This window comes from Drosophila suzukii, chromosome 2L, assembly GCF_043229965.1.
Source record: "Drosophila suzukii chromosome 2L, CBGP_Dsuzu_IsoJpt1.0, whole genome shotgun sequence".
Taxonomy (NCBI): domain Eukaryota; kingdom Metazoa; phylum Arthropoda; class Insecta; order Diptera; family Drosophilidae; genus Drosophila; species Drosophila suzukii.
Genome location: NC_092080.1, coordinates 5462095 through 5484436, shown reverse-complemented (window position 1 = coordinate 5484436; position 22342 = coordinate 5462095). Strand labels below are relative to the sequence as shown.

At 37.9% G+C, this 22342-nt stretch overlaps 1 protein-coding gene across 4 annotated transcripts; it reads left to right on the top strand.

The window, feature by feature from the left end:
• Positions 1 to 496: 496 nt before the first annotated feature.
• Trpgamma (Transient receptor potential cation channel gamma) lies at positions 497 to 20777 on the top strand. 4 transcript variants are annotated; one of them, XM_065867660.2, is made up of 17 exons: positions 497 to 630; positions 1667 to 1792; positions 12405 to 12583; positions 12663 to 13031; positions 13093 to 13425; positions 13920 to 14102; positions 14164 to 14398; positions 14671 to 14966; positions 15025 to 15293; positions 15394 to 15510; positions 15572 to 15767; positions 15832 to 16026; positions 16798 to 17023; positions 17092 to 17460; positions 18600 to 18887; positions 18952 to 19070; positions 19122 to 20777. In XM_065867660.2, the coding sequence occupies exons 4-17, from the start codon at positions 12681 to 12683 to the stop codon at positions 19347 to 19349; spliced, it is 3405 nt and encodes a 1134-aa protein (XP_065723732.2). In that variant the 5' UTR covers positions 497 to 630; positions 1667 to 1792; positions 12405 to 12583; positions 12663 to 12680; the 3' UTR covers positions 19350 to 20777. The 4 variants fall into 4 exon arrangements, with proteins under 4 accessions (XP_065723732.2, XP_065723734.2, XP_065723731.2 ...); XM_065867662.2 differs by having other exon boundaries at positions 503 to 641; positions 17095 to 17460; XM_065867659.2 differs by having other exon boundaries at positions 503 to 641.
• The last annotated feature ends 1565 nt before the right edge of the window (positions 20778 to 22342 follow it).

The window sequence follows — 22342 nt, the reverse complement described above, 5'->3', positions numbered from 1 at the left end:
AGGCATAGCTATCGCACGACAATCGAATTAAGGCCATCTCTAGCACTGCTGGCAGAGCTTCCCGTGTTGGTAAGCGTCTTTTTATTACGCGGTCTTTTTGAAAATAAGTTAAAAGTGATAAGAATTCTGTAAAATTCTGAAATATGAAAAATATGTATAAAAAAAATGTAAATTAAGAACGCCTAGTAATAATTTGTTAGGTTCTGAGTCTTACTACCTCTTTCCCCTTAAACAAGGGTGGCGACCAGCGACCTGCACTTGGCAGAGTTCATTATCCTTGTCGCCGTTTTACTACAGGACACATGCGCCCTGCAGCGCCTGCATTGCCGGCTTGGCGAATTCATTGAGTTTTTGGGGCCACCATTCAATGGAATTCCCCCGCAGACCCCCACCAAAACTCGGTTCAGAGTTCGTCTGGGCTGTAAGATTCGGTTTTGGGATCGGGAGTCCTTGCAGTTTTTCAGCTGTTTCGACTTTTCCACTCGCTCAGTTGCATGTCGACTGCTGGCCAAGGCGCACGGAAAACTCGGAAAAACCGCGGGCAACGCATTAATATTTCCAATTATTAAAGTGAAAAAAAAATATTGTTTAATTTGGCCAAAAGGCAAGCGAATTGCTAGAGGAAAACCAGTAAATTTCAAGTAAAAAGTGGGCTAGTCCTTGTGTGTTTGTGTTTGTGTTGGTGTCTAGGCCATTAAAATAATTGCATAAAAATATCCGGTTATGCTGCCCCTGTTAACAGCAACAGGGAATACCAAATAAATAAACAACCCCTCTGAAAAAAAAACACGTTTTAATTGGTTAGCCAACGCCCCCGCCCCAATGTTTAACCCCCCGTTGCCCTTTTTTTAAGCCCACAACTGTGTTTGCCTTTCTAAATTGGCATAAATTCATTTATGGGTCAAACACCCTCTTGAAAGTTACCAAACCATAGAAAAAAATGTATAAAAAAGTAGCCCCCATGCACTTGAGTGTATTGGTGTGGGCTGTGTGTGTGTGTGTGCACTTCCGGTTGCACGGCACGTAACGGAAATATGCAGTGGAAAACCCCTCCCAACAACATAAAATTTTAAAATTGCGCAAGGTTATTCCAAGTGAAAGAGAAACCTCAAATATTCCCAATTATTCTTAAATATTCTTAAATATTATAAAACAAAGAAAATGAACTAAGCGTGAAATTTCCTTCACCCACTCATTACTCAGTCAAAACGTGCAATTAAAGCCAAAAAAAGCAATTATGGAAATTAAATGAAAATATTGAAAGCAATTTTCATTGCTAAATGTTTATAATCCAAACGATATGTTTTTCATCTCTTTCGCGCCGTTCCTCACGCATACGTAAACAATTAAAGCGAAACGAATCGGATAAATCTAAGGCGAAATCTGGAATATTATTAAATTTAGATGCTCTTGCTATTGGAAAAATATATATTTTAAATAATTCTATTTATTTATTAACCAGTATTTTAAAATTTTTAAAAATACACATCATTAAGATTTCTTTCTTAAAAATGGTTACTATTTGATGTATTTGTGAAACCTTTTGAACTATAAAACCCTTTGCAAGAGTATCGAAATTTTCGGGAAAAAAGAATTGAAAAACCAAATTTGATTTCGAGAGTGTTTCGCGCCACCAAATATTGTTATTCCGTTTCGATGATTTCAGTTTTTTGGCCGGAATCAGTTTTCAATTTCATTTTGATTTTCGACCTCTGACCTCGTTGCTGCACTGGAGGTTCTACGACAGCAAACTCGTTCAATTGCCGCCCTCAAGAGGAAATCTCAACTCAAGGTGAGTAAGAGTGTGCCCCATACACAGACAAATATTTTAAGATATTTAAGGGTATTTTATTTATAAATGAAACATTATTTGTAGGCATAAAAAACTATTTTTTTTAAATTTTGTAAGCATCTTAAATGTTTAAAATTATGTAAAACAAAAGAAAATAATACATTTATCTCACGAACCCTTAAACTACAGTCATAGTGAGATTTTAAAAACTCTGTTAAGTAATAACTATATTTTGGGTATTTTTAATAACGATTTTAATTTTAAGTTAAATTTTTATAAATAATGAAGACAGTTATTTTTGGATTTCTGCTTGTGTAAACGAGTACACGTTGTGATAAGGATTATTACTTTGTTTGCCCAGTGGCCTTTGACCCTTTGTCCAGGTGGGTCTTCATTCTCAACCTCATCCCCATCCTTATTCCCCTTCTCGTCGGCATTTGCATCCCCATCATCGTCCTGTCGATGACTCTTCAGTGTCCACTTGTGCCAGTTTCTCGATTACCAAGCAGCCCGATGCAGGGGATTGTATTGGGGATTGAGGAAGGGGAGAAGGTCGCACTGTATTCAGAGACTTATTATATCTATTTTCTGTTTCCCTGCAAGCTGAAGTTGTTGCACTCGAAACCCGTGTTTGATTAACTTAATTTAAACGAGGAGAGGTCAACAGAAGAGGAACTAAAAGCTTGGTAAATAACAAAAGCAGATGATTGATTAGTTTAGATGTGCTATTAAGAGCATACCTCCATATTGGGATTATTATAACCACAATCACTTGGATTTTTCATTTGGCACGATCTTAAACCACTTATTTAAAATATAACTCAATGATATTTAAAGGACTTGAGCTTAAATTCTTGTTTATTGCAGTGCCTTTTAAAAAAAATGTATGTGACAAAATGAAAGATATAATGAGCCAATCATTTTGTTGATGAAAGCAATCAGGTTCAAATGTTTATTCAATTAATTTGTATCATTTATATGGAAACATCACATATATTTCGTATACCTTCAGTTGTATAGCAAGGAAAATAAATGTCAGGATAAATATGCAAGCGATTAAACAATAATCCTGAAACATTATTAGTATATTTAATATTTTTTTAATAGTTAAACCCCAAATTCTGTAAAAATCGTCTGCATATAATATTATTAAGTAAGCCTTATAACCATAATGTGTTTCCGTTTCCTCGCGTTTTGTGCATTACTGAAAAAAAATTGAACCGTAAAAACGAGTTAACCTACTTTCAGGTGGGCAATGGTGTGTGTGTGGCCACGGGCATTAGTATTTGTGCAGGGTGCATACAGTTGCATTTGAGTTGTTCCATGCAAATAAACAAACAAACAGAGGCACACATACGAATGCAAAGGCGAACACATGCAAGAAATTTGATTCATTTGCATGTTGCACCCCCAACAAAAGCTGGCACACAAACATAGATACCAACACACACAAACACACACACACACGCATGAGAGCACACACAAGTGCAACTATAACAATCCTCGCAGAATTACAGTGGAGGTCAAAATAATAGCAGATCCTTGTGACCTTAGACAGGATACTTTCATGCATTGATTGGTTAAACAATATAGGAATTAATATAAGATTCTATGAATCTTTGGTATACTATTAGTATTTTTTTAAAATTATTTATAGCCTACTCTTAAATTTCCATACATTATTCTTTCAGATTGCATGTTTTTGGAATTTTTAATTAATAAATTTAGTGTATACCCAGAGGACTCTTATCTTGGTTGTATTTTTGTAAGGCACAAACGAGGAATTCTTTTAAAGATAAAAAACAAATAACGTCACCAAGCAAAATTAAAATTTTATAAATAATTGAGCATTTCTTTTTAAATTGTTTATTTGTTAATATTAATTTTAAAACCCTTTTTAAATTGTTTTTGATTTTTATATTTGTGTTTTGGACACATTTGTATGCTATAAAGTGGGGGGTCGTAGGGCGGCGGACAGTTAAACAGCTTTTAAGCACAAACAAAGCCCACAAACGAAAGGGGTAAAAGGGGTGGAGAAAGGGGTGGAGAAAGGGGTGGAGAAAGGGATGGAGAAAGGGGTGGAGAAAGGGGTGCCTTGGGGTCACCGCAGGCGAGTGCAGTGCCCTCAATTAGAAGGCGCTCAAGGACATCGGCGAACAGCTGCAACAGCAACAACAACACGAATGGCAACAACAGCTGCTCGCTAAGTTCGCCTTTAATTGCTGACAACACGGCGTATACGTAATGCCGACCTGCATTTCCCTCCAGTGAAATATTCCCCACATTGAGTTTTGATTTCTACGGCTGCTCCCCTGCACTTTGAACTGTTTCTCAAGCAGTTCGCGCTTGGCCTTCTCCAAAAACAAGTGAAAAAAAGAAGGAAACACACCGAGGGTGAATGGGGCTGCAATGGGCTCCAAGTAGTTGGCGTTGCCTTGGCTGACATCCTTTGGCATCCTTTCGCCTCATCTTGAGACTCAAGTTACTGCCGCAAACAAAAACAGAATGAAAACAAAGTTAGAATATGGCGAAGGCGGAGAGGTCTTTATTAATACCCTTTAGATTGCACTTTGAGAATTAAAAAAGTGTGGAAAATAAGAGATAAATGTAAAGCTTGGGTACTTCAAAAAATCATATATAAGTATAATGAGTATATATTTGTTATGGGGAAAACGAACAGTCATAAATCGAATAAAGTATTTAATTTTAAAAAATTAATACAAATATTTTACATTCATATTTATGATTAGTAAAGAAAGAAAGCAGCAGATACTTCCTTAATAGTTGGGATATCATCATCAATATTTCTTAGCTAATTAAAGGATATTATTATAAATAATACTTGGTGTTTTGTGGAGTGTCTCCTACGTTTTCTTGGTATTTCCTCTATGGCTGTTGCTCCTGTTGATGATGTGGCTTCCATTATTGTTGCGGTTCGTCCTCGACGTTGTCTTTGCCTGCGGAATTTGCCAAGGACACGCACTATGTGTGTGCTAGTGTGTGTGGAGCCACAAGTCGTTGGCGTTTGTTGCCCGCCACAAGGACACTCGAGGCATGCATGCCAGATTTATGCCACCCACTTGCACCTTTCGTCCTGCCCCGGGAGGTCCTGCAGCCTGCCAAGGATCGGTTGCCGGATGTGAGAGCAGTCAAGCATCCAAGCATCCAAGCAGCCGAGCAGCCTTCGCCTGAGGTGAAGCGACAAACCTGAACCTGAATTTCTCCTCATATACACAGAAAAAACTAAATGTATATTCTAGTTTTGACTTCATTGTTTATTTCCTGAGGCTTACAGTTCTTTTAATCTATTCGATAATATTATTAAAAAAAAATAGACAATTTAAAACTTTAGGGATTGAATTATATATATTTGTTGTCGTTCTTAACTAATCATCATTATCATAGCAACAATTATCGCCGTAATTATCGCCGCAACTATCGCCGTAATTATTGCTGCAACAATCGCCATTACTATCGTTGGAGGTATAACACTTGGTATCATTCTGGGTATCGCAGGTCTCGAAGCTTATATCCGGTAGATTTATTGTAGAAAGTCCTGGGGTACTATCTTGTAGCGAGAAACTGGCTCGTAGATCGTCTTCGCCTTGTTCTTCTGCTCTATAATTGTTTGAAACATTCACTTTACGTACAGACTTTCTTTGCCGACAATAAAACAATGTACAAAGTCTTAGAGCGCATATAAAAAGAATCAAAAAAGTCGTACAATAAAAAAAAGATAAAGCATTGGAATACATTTTGAACTCCGTTGCAGAGGAACGTTGCAAACATACTAAAGTATAATATTTTACGGACTGAAAGTTTTTATCAGCATATAAAAACATTAGTATATTTTCTCTCTCTTATGCTCTCTGTAGCTCTTTATTGAACTCTTATGATACTTAAATAGGTCCACATTTGTCTGGATATTTTTGGGGTGCCCCTTTTAAAGAGCGCGCTTACAGACATTTAAAACATACCAATAGCTTTACAGATTAACACTTATACGTACTGTTGTCTTTAATCAAAAATGTATTTTTTGTTTTTTGCCTTAAGTTTCAACAAATTAAATGTTTTGAATGTTTCTTTTTATTTGTAAGATCAGTAAATTGATTAGAATTGAAATTCCAAACATTGTACATATATTCTCCCTATCAGTGCTCTCTCTTATGCTCTTTTATTACTCTTGTTTTAATGCATTATACTCTCTTTCCCTTTAAAAAGAATATAGTAGCATTTCGTAAATATCAACAAATCTTCCGTTTACTTAAATATTTTTTAAGCTAACTAAGCTGACTAAACGTTGATAACATTTATCTTAAAAAACTATGATTTAATCAACTCGGTTTCACTTTATCGAGGCAACCCTGTAAAAAAGTTGAGAGACACATGAGAAGAATTGCTGTTTGTGCTTTATAGGCAAAAACAATATCGAAAAAAGAGGCTTCTATTTTTTTTTTTTCCCATAATCAATACACGTGTTAACAGATAGCTCTTTCCTCTCACACATCTCTTAGGTCCATTCAAAAGAGAATGCAACTTAGGGAAATAATACCAATACCAGTACTTTTAATCAATTTGCCTAACAATGTTGTATATGTTAGGAGATTCATATAAACAACTTCAGATTGTTTACCACACTCAGCATTGAGAAAACTACTTCATTTCGAATTCATCTGAGATTGATCATTTACTTTTATTTCAGTATAAAATATAACTTTTAGGAACTAAATGCTTATGTGTTTATAACCACCTTCGCAAGTGGCAATGAATAAACCTGAGGTCACAATGAACATAACGAAATTAATATACAATTTTTCGAGCTACCGACCTATAGGTCTTTCCTTAAGTCTTATGGAAACATCTTCTTCCAGCGGGTCTGACTGTCAGATTCTTATGGAAATAGTGTATTATAATCCGGTGGAGGATCATCCCGTGCTTCATCCCGTGAGTCATCTGGTGGCTTGTATATTATATCGTACAGTGGTGGAGCATCCGTAGTGCACTCAGGTGGGGCTGGGGCTTCCAAATCTGGTGGGTTAGGCACACACAGGTGCTGACTCACTGGAGGCGCACTCGCGAAAGGCTCTCTATTCGTTTTAGATCTTAATAAGTTTTCGATAAGCTTGAAGAGTAACCAAACTATACAAAATTTAACGACCGCTGAGAATACCATAAGTGAAGTATCTTCCATTTTTAGTTCCGGTGGAGTGGATTGCTCCAACCACACTGAAGAATGAAAGATCGGAACCGCTATTCGCGTGTATAGCTGTCATTCGTATGCATATATACCTTCTCATTGAATAATAATAATATCATGTCAAGAGAGCGTGAGAGCAGCGTTGTACAGTGATCTCTCAAAACAGAAAACAATGGCTTATAGCAACTCTCTATAAGAATATTCGAAATGTTTCAAAAATACACAATTCGGTTTCTTTTGTTCCTTTTTCGACACAAAGAATAATATATTATTTTTAAACATTAAAGTGAATGTTTTGTATTGTATACAATTCTTTGGGCTTAATAGTATTTAAATGAGAATTCTAAATTTATAACTGTAAACTGCTTATATAGTGAGGCTATTTTTAACGATGTTGTTATTTTTTGTATCTTAGTTTGCAAATTCCTTCAGAGGGACTGATTTTTCTGTCTCCCTTAAAAATAGCGAGCTATAATCCGGTGGTGGGTCATCTCGTGGATTGTCTGGTGGGTTCCATGATGGATCATATGGTGGTATTGGTGATGCGCTAGGCATAATCAAAGGCTCATTCGTGGAAAAATTATTATCCTTGTAAAAATACCACAATGCAAGTATTACAAATAGTACGCCAACCAAATAAAGTGCGTACATTGTAAACATACTTGAAAGAAATTCTTTCATTTTAAATTCCGATAAGGTTGAATGCTCAAAACGTACTAAATTAATATTTTATTTATTTTAACACTGATAAAGTGAAATGTTCAAAACATACTGAAGAATGACGTTACCGCTGATTTTCTCTTTTGGATGTACATATACGCTCTCAGAATACAAAAAAAGAGAGCCATACAGTGCACTCTCTAAATAAGGAACATTTCCTTATAGTAATTTTCGATGGAAATAATATAAATATGAAATATTTTTACATTGAGTGAATAAGTAATCTTGGTTTTTATTCGTTCGCTCTCTCGAGTCATCACTTGGGTGTTTTGGGGCGTAAGAGGCTAACCAAATAAAAGAGAGCCAAAAGAGAGAGAAGAGTTTGTTATTGTTTACGCAAAAGGCCTACACTTCGATGTTTTGTGGTAAAGTTTCTAACTAATTCTTTTTAAGAGCGGTTACCTATAGAAGATATGTGGTAAATGTTTATAAATTTAATAAGCTTCTTTGGAAGTATCAATGCAGAAACATTAGATCACAATAAATATATCACATTCATGGAAAAAATATACAATTTCTTGAGGTTACTTTTACTTTGTTAAGACTAGAGATTCACATTTTTTGAATGCCGAGCTATTTTATCCTTTGATTCTATAATTTAGGGTATCATATGTAACTTCTTTTAGATCTGTGGAATAATCTTCTTCCAGAAAACGTTCTTTTTGAACTCTCAAACAATTCGTTCGTTATAATCCGTGGGTGGGTCATTTCGTGGGTCAGCAGGGATGTTATGAGGTGGGTCTTCAGGTGGCTGACATATTGCATCAACTTGTGGAGCCGACACTTCCAAATTCGGTGGGTCAGCCACAAAAAGGTTTTCATTCTCTGGAGGCTCATTCGCGGAAGATTCAGAAATCTTACAACATTTCGACGAAGACAACATATAACGTAGTATACACATAACAAAAACAAAGTACATAAAGTTTTCGAAGTAATCTAAAATTGTAATGAACAATTTATACATGTTTATTTCCATTGTAGTTGAATGTTACGGTCAAACTGAAATCACAATGAGTTATAAGTTGCGCATGATAAGTATAGATACTCTCTGAGCTTAGGATTTCAAACACAAAAGAGCGCGGGAGCCAAGTTATGAAGTGCTCTTTATAAGAAGAGAGCCCTATATTTTGGCAATTTTTGGATGATAACAGCAATATACATTTGGTTTGTTTGGGGTTGTATTAGAGGTTGAAATAAAAGAGAGCCAAAGCAAAGAAAAAGAGTTTGTTATTGTTTGTAAATTGCTCTTAAATTCTGCATGTCTTTAAATAAGTTTAAATTAATATATTATAATTTGTGGTTGAGTAATAGTTGTTTTTCATGTTTTTAAATATTCCATTTGAACATTTTTGGCTAAATTAATAATACAACATTTTTTCCTGTGCATACTGGCTGCATCCATCTCCTTCACTGGATGCTTGTGTGGGTGGCTTCATGTTTTGTGGCTGCATGTTTGGTCAGCCATGAAGGCAACAACAAATGCTGCAGACCCACCCACACAGCAGCCCCTTTAACCCCTCTTTCACCTTAACCCCCGTCGGTGTTACTTGCAATCTTGACATTTAATTATCCGCCGTCGACTGCAGCTTCCACTGAGGCTGCTGACTCTGTGTGTCAAGGTCCTCGGTTTGTTTTCGGCGGCTGGCAGGAAACGCATTTTCTGAGGTGATCTGCTGCCAAGGTCTGAATCGTGGAGGAAATTCGACAAAATGTGGCAGGATTCGATTGCAGAATCAGGCACATTAAATTAAACTTAAAGCTTAGCTAAACTAAATGTAGCAACAACATAATTTTTAAAATGTTAGCTTATACATTTGAATAATAACAATGAATTCAAGGCTCTATTATGAATATTAACAATGAATTCAAGGCTCTATTATAACCCGAAATAAGTATTTTTGCAGCTAAATAGAAATTCTCAATAAAATAACAAGACAAGCAAAAAAAAGCTTAATGTTATGCCTTAAAACCTCATACCCATGACTAGATGCCATATGAAACAAAAGTTAAACAATTAAAGTAAATCAAAAAGCTATCTTTTAATTTTTGGGACAGTAACCATTTTTATCTTTAGCTAACAATTAAGTACTTACTTGAATTGCTACTCATTTTTCAGAATATTTCTAATATTAATAAATAAAAATATTTTATCTTGGTAGCTTGTATTAACTATCATAAGTACTAACTAACTAATTGTTAACCACTTGCTTTTTATATTACCTTTTCAGTTGTCGAAATGGAGCGAAGCGAAAGCCGGCGAAGAAGGCGAAGGTAAGTCATTAATCTCGAAGAAATCCCGGCCATATATCAACATTACGTATACGCAGCGTTGGTGCCACTGAATTGTTTTGAGTCGAAATTTGGGGAGAATCGGCTTGTTGAGTTAAATTTATTGTTAGTCATAAATATAAACTAGCAGATAATATTTAGTAGTTTATGAAGAATGAAGAATAAGAAGGTTTATTTTAACGAAATGGTATTTTTCATAGGAATGCACTGAAGAAAAATATACCTGTGACATCGATAGCATAACATAATATAATAAAATAATAACAATGAAAATATTACTTTCAGTTGTTTATGAAAGAAGAAAATTAAAAGTGTTTTTAAAACGAAATAGTATTTTTAATGGAAATGTACTGACGAAAAATTAACTTATGATATCGATAGCATAGAATCAATAAAAAAGTTTCTTAGACATATGTTGATTTACTATTTATCAGACTTCGTCGCTTACTTATCTTTTTATGGATTTAGCTAAATAATAAATACCACCCCAAGCAGTCAGCGATTTCAGCAGGAATTTAAATTGCAATTGCAGCTGTGTGGTGACTGAGTTTTCAGGTCAATCAATAGCATTCCGATGGGTCCTGCCTGTGATTAGTATGCCATGAAAAGCCGTGAAAAGGATATCTGTGTGGGTGTGTGCGAGTGTGTGGTTGCAAGTATTGGTTGCGACGCCATTTTGCTTGGCATGCAATTTGGTTTACGTGTGTTCGCGACCTACGACAACCCGAAAGAAAGTTGCCTAGGTTAAGTCCTGCGCAGACTCACACCAAGGCACTCAAAGGAATTCGTTTATGCACGAGTGTGCATGTCCTGCAAGCGTGTGTGTGTGAGTGTGTGAGACTGTGGGTGCAATCAATGAAAGTTCAACGCACGTCGAAGGCAAAAAATGGGACTTTTGCCTTGTCTGAAACTTCTTTGGTTTGAAAAAAATCAATCTATCAAACTCGGAGAATAATTAATTTACTTTTTTGTGATCAGGATGATAGGCTTATATTATAATATTATTTTACACCTTTACAAAACTTGAAAAATCAAAAAGGATGATTTTTATTAATGTAAAAACCACGTGAATTTTATAAAACAACTTTTAACTCTCTTTTAACGCTAAGTTATCTGCTTACAACTTTGAATTTAATCGAGTTAAAAGCAATCTTTCTATCTATGAAAAGGAAAAGAGCTCTTGATTAGTCAACGAAACTGTTGGCACTCTAAAATATCCTGTGAAAGGTCTCCCCCCATTTAAATAAATACTCGAGTCGAGGGCTATGCAAATATGTTTGCAATTTTTAGGGCGCATGTGAGTCTGATGTTTGTTTGGCTGCCGATGCGGCCAATGTCATTGGAAATTAAATGCCAAAAAGTGACAACACATCGAACCGCACATGCACATTTAATATGAAAAAAATGCCAGCAACAACAAATGGGCCATAACTGACCCAGATTTCTGATGCCACCACATATCGCGTATACGCCGCGTGTTTGTGTTTGCTTCTACGGTTTTGCCCCTTTTTGTGCCTGCATTTTCCGATTGAAAATTATTATTTTATTTTCTAGCCATGATAACGATAACGTTTATAGCCCGAGGTCATCAAAATCAGAGAAAATTCTGTTTTAATGGCAATTTGATGATTTCCAGGAGCTGTTGCCTTGAACAGCATCGGTGTATCTGTGTGGGTGGGGCTCTGTTGAAGGTCGATTTGGGTTGAAAATAACCGGATTATCTTTGGCAGACAACTGGGCGGGTACACAAATAAAAAATATAGGAACTAGTTTGATATAAAGAGGACCATTTAATATTCATATTTTTACCATTGAATAATGTTAAATAGATAGTGAAAAATGTAATTTGTTTCTCTTTTTCCAAAAATGATTTGAAAATGAAATATTGAATAGAGAAGCAAATATACAGAAGCCAAATATAAGTTCTTATATGTATGCACAGAGAGAGGTATCTAAGAAAATTGTTCTGGAATTGAGAACATTGTTCTTGAATTGAGAACATTCGTTCTTAAAAACCGTGTATGTACATTTTGATATGAATATTAGAACGAAATGGTCAGAAGAGAAAAGTTAATTTCAGTTTACTTAACAACTTTTTGATAAGTATACACTAAGGACTGAACTAATTGTTTATTTGTACATACAATGTACTTAAATACCGCCAACTCAACTTGATTCGAGCAAAATAAAAACATTTTCAACTTAAAAATGTCATTCTATTTTTAAGAACATTTTCAACTCAGATGAGATCGACAGAATTTTCTCTGTGTGTATATAAATATTTTATAGATGGTCAATGGAGACCCATTTTAAAAATTGTATTGTTTCAAAAAAATTTCTACAATTTCTAACAGACTTTTAAAACTTATCCTAATATTGTAATATTTATTTTTCCTCCACAACTAGACGACGGAAAAAAGCTGCACTTTGTGAGTCCGGCACGCCGGAAATCGGTGCTGGCCCCCATTCTCAATAAGATCAAGAATGGCGCCGATGCGGCGGAGAGTGCCGAGAAGAAACTGGGAAGCGAGAGCAGCGGCAGTGGTCACATAGCGGTCCAGATTGAGCCAGCCAGGCGGGTGAAGGTGGGTTTTAATCATTGATCATACCGGATCCGATCCCTCAGAATATATTATGATAACCAAAATCGTATCAACCCATTAGCGTCACAGCATACACGGCATGATGGAGGAGGAGAATACGATCCGACCGCATCAGGAGATCCGCCAGCTGACGCTGGAGGAGAAGAAGTTCCTGCTGGCCGTGGAGCGAGGTGATATGGCCGGCACTCGGAGGATGCTGCAGAAGGCCCAGGATACGGAGTACATCAATGTCAACTGCGTGGATCCCTTGGGGCGAACTGCCCTGCTGATGGCCATTGACAATGAGAATCTGGAGATGGTGGAGCTGCTGATCAACTACAATGTGGACACCAAGGATGCCCTGCTGCACTCCATCTCGGAGGAGTTCGTTGAGGCTGTGGAGGTGCTGCTGGACCACGAGAATGTGACCTTTCACAGTGAGGGCAATCATGTGAGTGGAAGAAGTAGTACTTTTGATCTTTCAAATAACAAGTGGCTTATAATTTTTCAAGAGCTGGGAATCCGCCTCGGAGGATACTTCCACCTTCACGCCAGACATTACTCCCCTGATCCTGGCCGCCCATCGCGACAACTATGAGATCATCAAGATCCTTTTGGATCGGGGTGCCGTTCTGCCCATGCCCCATGATGTGCGATGTGGCTGTGATGAGTGTGTCCAGTCTCGCCAGGAGGACTCCCTCAGGCACTCCAGATCTCGCATCAACGCCTATCGGGCTTTGGCCAGTCCCAGTTTGATAGCACTCTCCTCAAAGGACCCCATCCTCACGGCCTTCGAGTTGTCCTGGGAGCTGCGCCGGCTCAGCTTTCTCGAGCACGAATTTAAGGTGGGTTTGGGAAATGGTTTCATATACAGAAAAAAAGGATGGATCATTTTGATATTCGCATGGTAAATTTATAAATATCATTTTTCTCTCTTTGAAAATTCTCTCATATCGTAAAAGAGAGAAAAAAGCAAGATAGAGTCTAAAAATACTCTGGGTGAGAGAGACAGATTCGAAACTCTCTCGAAAACAAGATGGCGAAACACTCCGAAATAGATAAAGAGAGCATAAGGCAAAATGGCGAAACTCCGAAAAAGAGAGCAAAAAACAAGATGGCGAAACACCGAAAAAGAGAGCAAGGAGCAAGATGGCGAAACTCTCTAAAATAGAAAAAGAGAGCAAAAAGCAAGATGGCGCAAATATCAAAGTGATACGCTCTGTATCTACATAGAATTTATACTCAGTTTCATCAAAATGATCATTATATCCTATAAAACCTTTTTGTTCTGTGTAATTACCTTTAGTTTAAGCTATATAAATTCCATATCTTTCTTCAGAACGAGTACCAGGAGCTGCGCAAGCAGTGCCAGGACTTCGCCACCGCATTACTGGACCACACTCGCACTTCCCACGAGCTGGAGATCCTGCTCAACCATGATCCCACCGGTCCGGTTTACGAGCACGGCGAACGGATGCATTTAAACCGCCTGAAGCTGGCCATCAAACTGCGCCAGAAAAAGGTGGGATTACTATCTTGAAAACTTGAATTTAAAATCCTGAATTTCCTGAATTCCTTTCTAGTTCGTGGCCCACTCGAATGTTCAACAACTGCTGGCGAGCATTTGGTACGAGGGATTACCTGGTTTCCGAAGGAAGAACATGGCCCTGCAAGCGGTGGACATCATCCGGATTGGGATCATGTTCCCTATCTTCTCGCTGGCCTACATCCTGGCTCCCTACTCCAGCATTGGCCAAACGATGCGCAAACCCTTCATCAAGTTCATCTGCCACAGCGCCTCCTACTTCACCTTTTTGTGTGAGTAATAGCTCTATGAAACTAAATGGGTTTGTTTAAACAAGTTATGGCAACCTAGAAAAAAAGGATATACAGCTTAACAACATTTTATAAATTTATATCCTATGCGACCCTTTTAAGTAAACGCAACTATAGTTAGTCATAATAAAATGTCATATGAACATAAAAACTATATAAGTAAATTATATACTTTGAAGTATGATCTATTTATGCAAAGATAAAAAGTTGAGATACTAATATAATCTAATACAATTTTTCATGTTCTTTTCCAGTTCTTTTGATGTTGGCTTCTCAGCGGATTGAGACCTTCATTGGGGGCTGGTTCTTTGCGGACTCCTCTGGAATGCTCAACAAGGTGGAGGAGCTGCCCACGAAACGGGGGGCCAAACCGACCTTCATCGAGTGGCTAATCCTAGCCTGGGTCAGTGGTCTCATCTGGAGCGAGGTGAAGCAACTGTGGGATGTTGGTTTGCAGGAGTATCTCAACGATATGTGGAATGTGATAGACTTTGTCACGAACTCCTTATACGTGGCCACGGTGGCTTTGCGGGTGGTGTCCTTTTTTCAAGTAATACCCATTCCCGAATAGGATTTTGGGAATACTTAATCAATTATCATTTTAATAGGTTCAAAAAGAGATGATATACAACTCGCATGCCACGGATCTGCCCAGGGAGCGTTGGGACGCCTGGGATCCGATGTTGATTTCGGAGGGTCTATTCAGTGCAGCGAACATTTTCAGTAGCCTCAAGCTGGTTTATATATTCTCGGTGAATCCGCATCTGGGGCCACTGCAGGTGTCGCTGTCCCGGATGGTAATGGACATCATGAAGTTCTTCTTTTTATATGTCCTGGTCCTCTTCGCTTTTGGCAGTGGTCTAAATCAGTTGCTGTGGTGGGTTTATTATACATCAGTCCCTGTTTATGTTTAAAAATATTATATCTTATACATTTAAACACTTTTGTCATATAAATAATTTATTTTAAATTCTTAGGTACTATGCGGATCTGGAAAAGAAGCGTTGTCCTGAGGTTTCTCCTATGAGTGCTCTTCTAAATATGAACGGAACCAATGATCCAAATGCTTGTATAGTGTGGCGTAGGTTCTCCAAGTAAGTTATCTATTCAAAAACCCTTTATGAAAACTATTCTAATTGATTAATTTACCTACAGTTTATTTGAGACGACTCAAACCCTGTTCTGGGCTGTCTTTGGCCTGATAGATTTGGACAGCTTTGAGTTGGATGGCATTAAGATCTTCACCAGATTCTGGGGCATGCTGATGTTTGGCACCTACTCGGTTATCAATATTGTGGTGCTGCTCAACCTGCTCATTGCCATGATGAATCATTCGTACCAACTTATTTCGGTGGGATATTGATGGTTTTGTAAAAAATCTTTTAGTTAATAAACTTTTTTCTTGAATTTCTAAGGAACGTGCTGATGTGGAATGGAAGTTTGCTCGCTCTAAGCTCTGGATAAGCTATTTCGAGGAGGGCGGAACATGTCCACCACCATTTAATATTATACCCACACCAAAGTCTATTTGGTATGCCATTAAATGGATGCGTCGGGTCTTCTGCAGCGGATCATCAGCTGCACGAAGGGAACACCTCAAGACAATAAGAGTGAGTAGCCTAATTTTATAAATATTTAAATGATTACATACATTCTTGAACAGTTTTACATATTTTTTCATAACACAAAAAGTTGTATGTCCAAACTTGACCAGTACGGATAGTTTTTACTAAATTTACTACTAAAACTACTACTATTTAAACGAGAATTTACTACTATTTTACAGTAAAAGTATTAAAAATAGTAACGTGTTCTTTGTTGTTACTTTAGATACTATTTAACGGTAAAACTACTACTATTTGAACGTGAATCTACTACTATTTATGAGTAAAAGTATTAAAAATAGTAACATGTGTTTTGTTGCTTCTTTGGATACTATTTAATAGTAAGCCTACTACTATTTCATAATAAACCTACTACTAATAGTAAATCTACTGCTACTAAGTAAAATTACTACTATTCTTTAGTAAATATACTACTATTTAATAGTAAGCCAATTCAAAACAATAGTAAAATACCTACTATTTAATGGTAAAACTACTATTTTAAATGGTAAAAGTACTACTGTTTAATAGTAAATCTAAGTAGTAAAGCTACTACTTTTAAGAAGTATTAAGTAGAATAGTAGTGAAACTTCTATAAAATTGTAAGTTCTGTGTATTTTGTTGTTGTCAGCGTAACAATTGACAATTCAATGGCTTGACCCATTTAACTATTTTATTGGTCATTTTAGCCAACGATTTTTTGTGTGCAGAAAACTTAGAGTAGAATACAGATTACAATTTGTATATTTTCTAACCATTTTCTGGAATGTCTTGCAGCGAAAGGCCCAGCAGGCTAGTGACAGGGACTTTAAGTACCAGCAGATAATGCGGAATCTGGTCAGGAGGTATGTGACAGTGGAGCAGCGGAAGGCCGAATCCCAGGGCGTTACCGAGGACGATGTGAACGAGATCAAACAGGACATATCCGCCTTCCGTTGCGAGTTGGTGGAGATACTGAAGAACAGCGGCATGGACACGAATGTGACGGCGGGACAAGGTGGTGGTAAGCCTTATAAATATCTGGAGATTACTAACCATCCTCTATTGAATGGGTTTTCTCTCTGCCCACAGGAGGTGGTGGCAAGAAGAACCGCCAGAAGGAGCGCCGCCTGATGAAGGGCTTTAATATTGCACCACCTGGCTCCACAGGATCCTTGGCTCCCGTGGCCGAGTTCTCCACCTCGCTGGACAACTATGACAACCAGCACGAGATCCTCAGTTCAACGCTGTCCACCCTCTTCACCCCGAACTTTATGCACAAGCGGCAGCAGAGTCAGGCCGGAAGTGGGGGCGGCGGATCGGAGTCACCGACCACGCCCACGGCCGGTCAGGGGGGAACACAGGGGCCGGCAATCGGTGTCAGTACCCAGGTCACCAAGTACAACAAGTCCGCTCTGAAGCCGTACAACAAGCGCATTGCGGGTCACAAAAAGAGATGGGGTAGGTATTTTTTAAGATGGAGAAACTTTTACTATACAAGTTACACATATATATTATGGAGGAGTTAAGTTATCACTAGAGTTTTAAAATCACTTTAAAGGTATAAAATGAATAAGGGATAGTCGTTTTTCTGAATGAATTCACATACTCCTGAGCTTAAAATACATTGTTGCATACTTTTAGAAACCTAAAATTATAACCTACCTAATAAAAATCGGAATGGACAGAAAACAAAGCGAAAAATACTGAAATTGAATAATAATCTTTCTATACTACGGTACCAGTATATTTTTAACTACCTTAAGCCTTAGGAATTTCAAGGTAGAGTGGTTGGATATTTATGGTAATTGGGATTAGGAGTTAATTTTCATAAGGTATCCCATTTTTATACCCGTTACTCGTAGAGTAAAAGGGTATACTAGATTCGTCGGAAAGTATGTAACAGGCAGAAGGAAGCGTTTCCGACCCCACAAAGTATATATATTCTGGATCAGGATCACTAGCCGAGTCGATCTAGCCATGTCCGTCTGTCCGTCTGTCCGTCTGTCCGTCTGTCCGTCTGTCCGTCTGTCCGTCTGTCCGTCTGTCTGTCCGTCCGGATGAACGCTGAGATCTCGGAAACTATGGGAGCTAGGCTATTGAGATTTGGCGTGCAGATTCCTGAGCTTTTTACGCAGCGCAAGTTTGTTTCAGCAGAGTGCCACGCCCACTCTAACGCCCACAAACCGCCCAAAACTGTGGCTCCTACAGTTTTGATGCTAGAATAAAAATTTTAACTGAAATGTATTGTTCTCATCAATACCTATCGATTGACCCAAAAAAAAGTTTGCCACGCCCACTTTAACGCCCACAAACCGCGAAAACCTGTGACGCCCACAATTTTCATGCTAGATGAAAAATTTTAACTGAAATGTATTGGTCTCGTCGATACCTATCGATTGATCCAAAAAAAAATTTGCCACGCCCACTCTAACGCCCATATCGCTTAAATCTGTATTCCGCCGGTAGATGGCGCATTTTAATCTCGCTTTGCTGCTTGCATATCTCCATATAGCTGAGTAACGGGTATCTGATAGTCGAGGTACTCGACTATAGCGTTCTTCCTTGTTTAATTATGAACTTTTTGTTATCCTTTGCAGGCACTTTGATAGAAGCAGCCAAGGTTGGCAACGTGAGCAAAATGCTGGGTCGATCCAAGTCTGAGGACTCGGTATGCAATTCCTCACACACATCCACTCCAGTTCATGGTCAGATGCGGGTCACCTATGCCCAGAACTCAGCCCAGCAGGGATATGGATACCATGGAGAGGGCAGTTCCACAACGACATCCACATCCACATCCACGCCAACTCCCACGATTTCGGTGGTCAGTAACTCTCCATCAGCCCACGCGGGAGTCGGTTCGCACTTCTTTCACACGACAAGTGGTGGGTTTGAATTCAAGGTATACCCATAGATCATCCCAGTAATATATCCTTATTATTCAACCAGGTCTCACTGCTATTGCCGCCCTGAAGCGAAAACGCAAAAAGTTCTCGTCGAGCAAGAATATTTGCCCAGTTACCGAATCCGTGGCAGCGGCCAATGCTGCTGAGCTACTTAATGATAAGGTGAGTTGCTAAGTCTTATAATTAAATTATTAACCAGGTCATTTCTTGCAGACCCTGAAAAGAGTGTCCAGCTATCCGGCAGCGGAGGCAGGAGTCCAGCACAAGGATCCAGCCCAGTTGGTGAAGCCACGAAGGCACGAACAAACCCAGAGCCAACACGACTCGGTGGAGACCAATTCTACTTTCACGCTGTCCATCGATCCATCCAATACGTCCGTGAACTCCAGGGAACCCCTGATCAGCACCAGTTGTGTTTCAACTACAGGAGCTATTGGCTGAAAGAGTTTAGGTAATCCAGAGAAGACCAGAAATACCAAAGAAAAAGATAAGGGATAGCCAGATATACCAAAGATAGAGCAGCTAAACTACTTAGATGGCGCACCTGAAGCATAAACTTAGATACTATACAGATACACATTGTTGACATTTTTGATATGAAGACATAACCGTGTGTGGAGCTAAACTAACTAAGGAAGCTATACTTAAACCAACACAGCCTAGATCTTAAATTACCTCACCATGTTAAGATATAGAGACCATTCAGTGGAATTAGCACACACCATACCACTCACTAACTGTTAACCAACACTAGCAACTCGAAAACCACTACTCTTCACTACTGAAACGATATTTCCTATACCTCAACCTAACCTATCAACTTTATTTACCTTCTATCGAATCGCCTACAAAAAAGTAATATTCGGATAGCCGATGTTTATATATTCTTGCATTTATGAACCAAAAAGATCAATTATGGTCGTCCGATTTTTATACAACTTCAAATGAAAATTCAAATTCATTTTAAACAAGCTTTTTTGTATCACGATTGTCTCCTCAACCTGAACCATAAAGCACACATATCATGCAATCGCTTTATAGAGAAACCTTTTACACCAAAAAACAAAGTACCACCTCCAAGTCCAGTTGGAAATATAGATCCAGTAAAGTCCTTTACCAAATACAAATACAAATACGAATACTAAACTATCCCATATCGATGTTGAACGTTGCCTTAGCATGAAACATATTTTTTATACACATAAGTTTTGGATGAACATTGAATTACTGAAACGTACTGTACCCGCAATGAGGGAAGCGCTGTGTATTTGTTGATTTGAGAAAAGGGATTTTGAAACCAAGGATTTGTTGTTGTTCCAGCAAGCAAGCAAGTAAGCATGAAAAGCAAAGCAAAGCAAAAGCAAACGCAAAGCAAGTAAATAAATAAATCAAAGGAAACCACAATTTTATACACCGATTTTAACCAACACGGCAAACAATAATCGAATCGCATACTACTAAAGTGTTTGAACTTTATGGGTATATATATCCGGAATGAGATGTGCATATCCATAGCCTACACACACGACGATTTTAGCAAATATAATATATATACATATATAGAATACAAATATGAATAATCGAAATTTTTAGATGATTTTTGCGTTATAGTAGACAAATACCCACACAAATACACGAATAATATACGAAATATCAACGAAAACAATAACAAGGAATATCATATAGCATTTTATATAAATACTTTCTTTTGGATCAGCAGAAATATGTTGCACAATTGCCAGACATAACTTTGCTGATGCCAGAAAAAAACAATCTAAGGAGGCAAACGAAATACCAAATACAATGTTAGAATAATATAAAAAATTGTTATTTGCACGGAAACATAAACTAATAAAAATATATCGAAACGTATTAAACATTTGTTTATTTTAAGTGCTGTTTATAAGTGCTTACTTTAACCATCAAAGCAATTTGTATGTCCTTTATGTTGAAAAATAGGTTCAAACAAGGAAGGACACTATAGTCGAGCCTTAAAATCTAATCGTTGGCCACCTACTAATTCTCCTGTTTACCTGGTGTTTGAAATTGAAAAATCGCCCATTTACTTCAACATATTGAAAGGCATGCTAACATTTTTTCAATCAAAATGCTTGATTTGTGGCTCTCAGACACCAGGCAAACAGAAAACTTAGCAAGTCGCAGCTGGTACTTTTAGCAAGTGAACTTAAATAACTGTTATTTTCAAGATGGCGTCCTTTTACCTATTTCCCCTCCTCCCACTGACCAATAGGAACTTATCTCCATTGGAAAGAACCGTTAGCTGTGAGCCAAACGCAGATCAGAGATGAGCATACATGGCCGTGTCAGGAGCTTGACACGAGCATGTCACGATCTTGTCACGAGCTTGTCACCATATGCACGAAGTAACAGTTAAGTCCTAAGTATTTGCTAAGGCCGCGCCAAAAGGAAGAAATCACGAGAGCATCTCTAAGTAAGCTTGGAATAAGCTAATCAGCTGATCGTTTTACACCTTCTAAACGTTTATGTTCGCCTGGTGTCTGAAATTAAGAAACCAAGAAATCTGACCATTTTCTCGACGAACAAATAAGGTATTTTGGATTTATGACTTCTATGAATTGACATTTCAGCAAGGTCTGAAATTTAATTTCTTGATTATTGACACCAGGCCAACATAATCCTTAGAAGGTGGCTGCTGGGCGTTAACATATTCTTAATGGAAGAGAACCGTTCGTTTAGTATGAGCAATCGCTTGATCGGCAACAGAGCCTCCACATATTTTGAAGTAGCACACCTCTAGATAGGCCTTAAAAACTAATCGTTGACCACCTACGAATTTTCCTGTTCACCTGGTGTTTGAAATTGCAAAATCGTTAATTTACTTCAATATATTGAAGAGCTTCGGAACATTTTTTCAGTCAAAGTGCTGGATTTTTGGATCTCAGACACCAGGCAAACAGAAATTATAGCAAGTGGCAGCTGGTAGCTATAAGCTAACTTATAGTACAGTTATTTTTCAAAATGGCGGCCCTTTCCATATTTCCCCTTCCCTACTGACCAATAGAAATCGATCTCCATGAGAAAGGACCGTTAGTTGAAAGCTAAGCGCAGACTAGAGATGGGCAACCATGGGTGTTTCACGAGTTTGTCACGATATACACGAATTAACCGTTAAGTCCTATGTATTTGCTTAGGTCGTGCCAAGGGGAAGCAATCACGAGGTCATCTCTAAGTGAGCTCTATTAAACTGATCAGCTGATCGTTTCTACACCTGCTAATCATTTATGTTCGCCTGGTGTCTGAAATTAAGAAATCAACCTATTTGACAGTTTTCTCTACGATTTTCTCTGGGTTTATTTGGCTGTTTATTATAAAGCATTAAAAAGTCCTTTACCCACTGAACGAAAAACCCACAAACAAAAGCAAAAAGTAGTTTTTTATTATTTGTATATCGC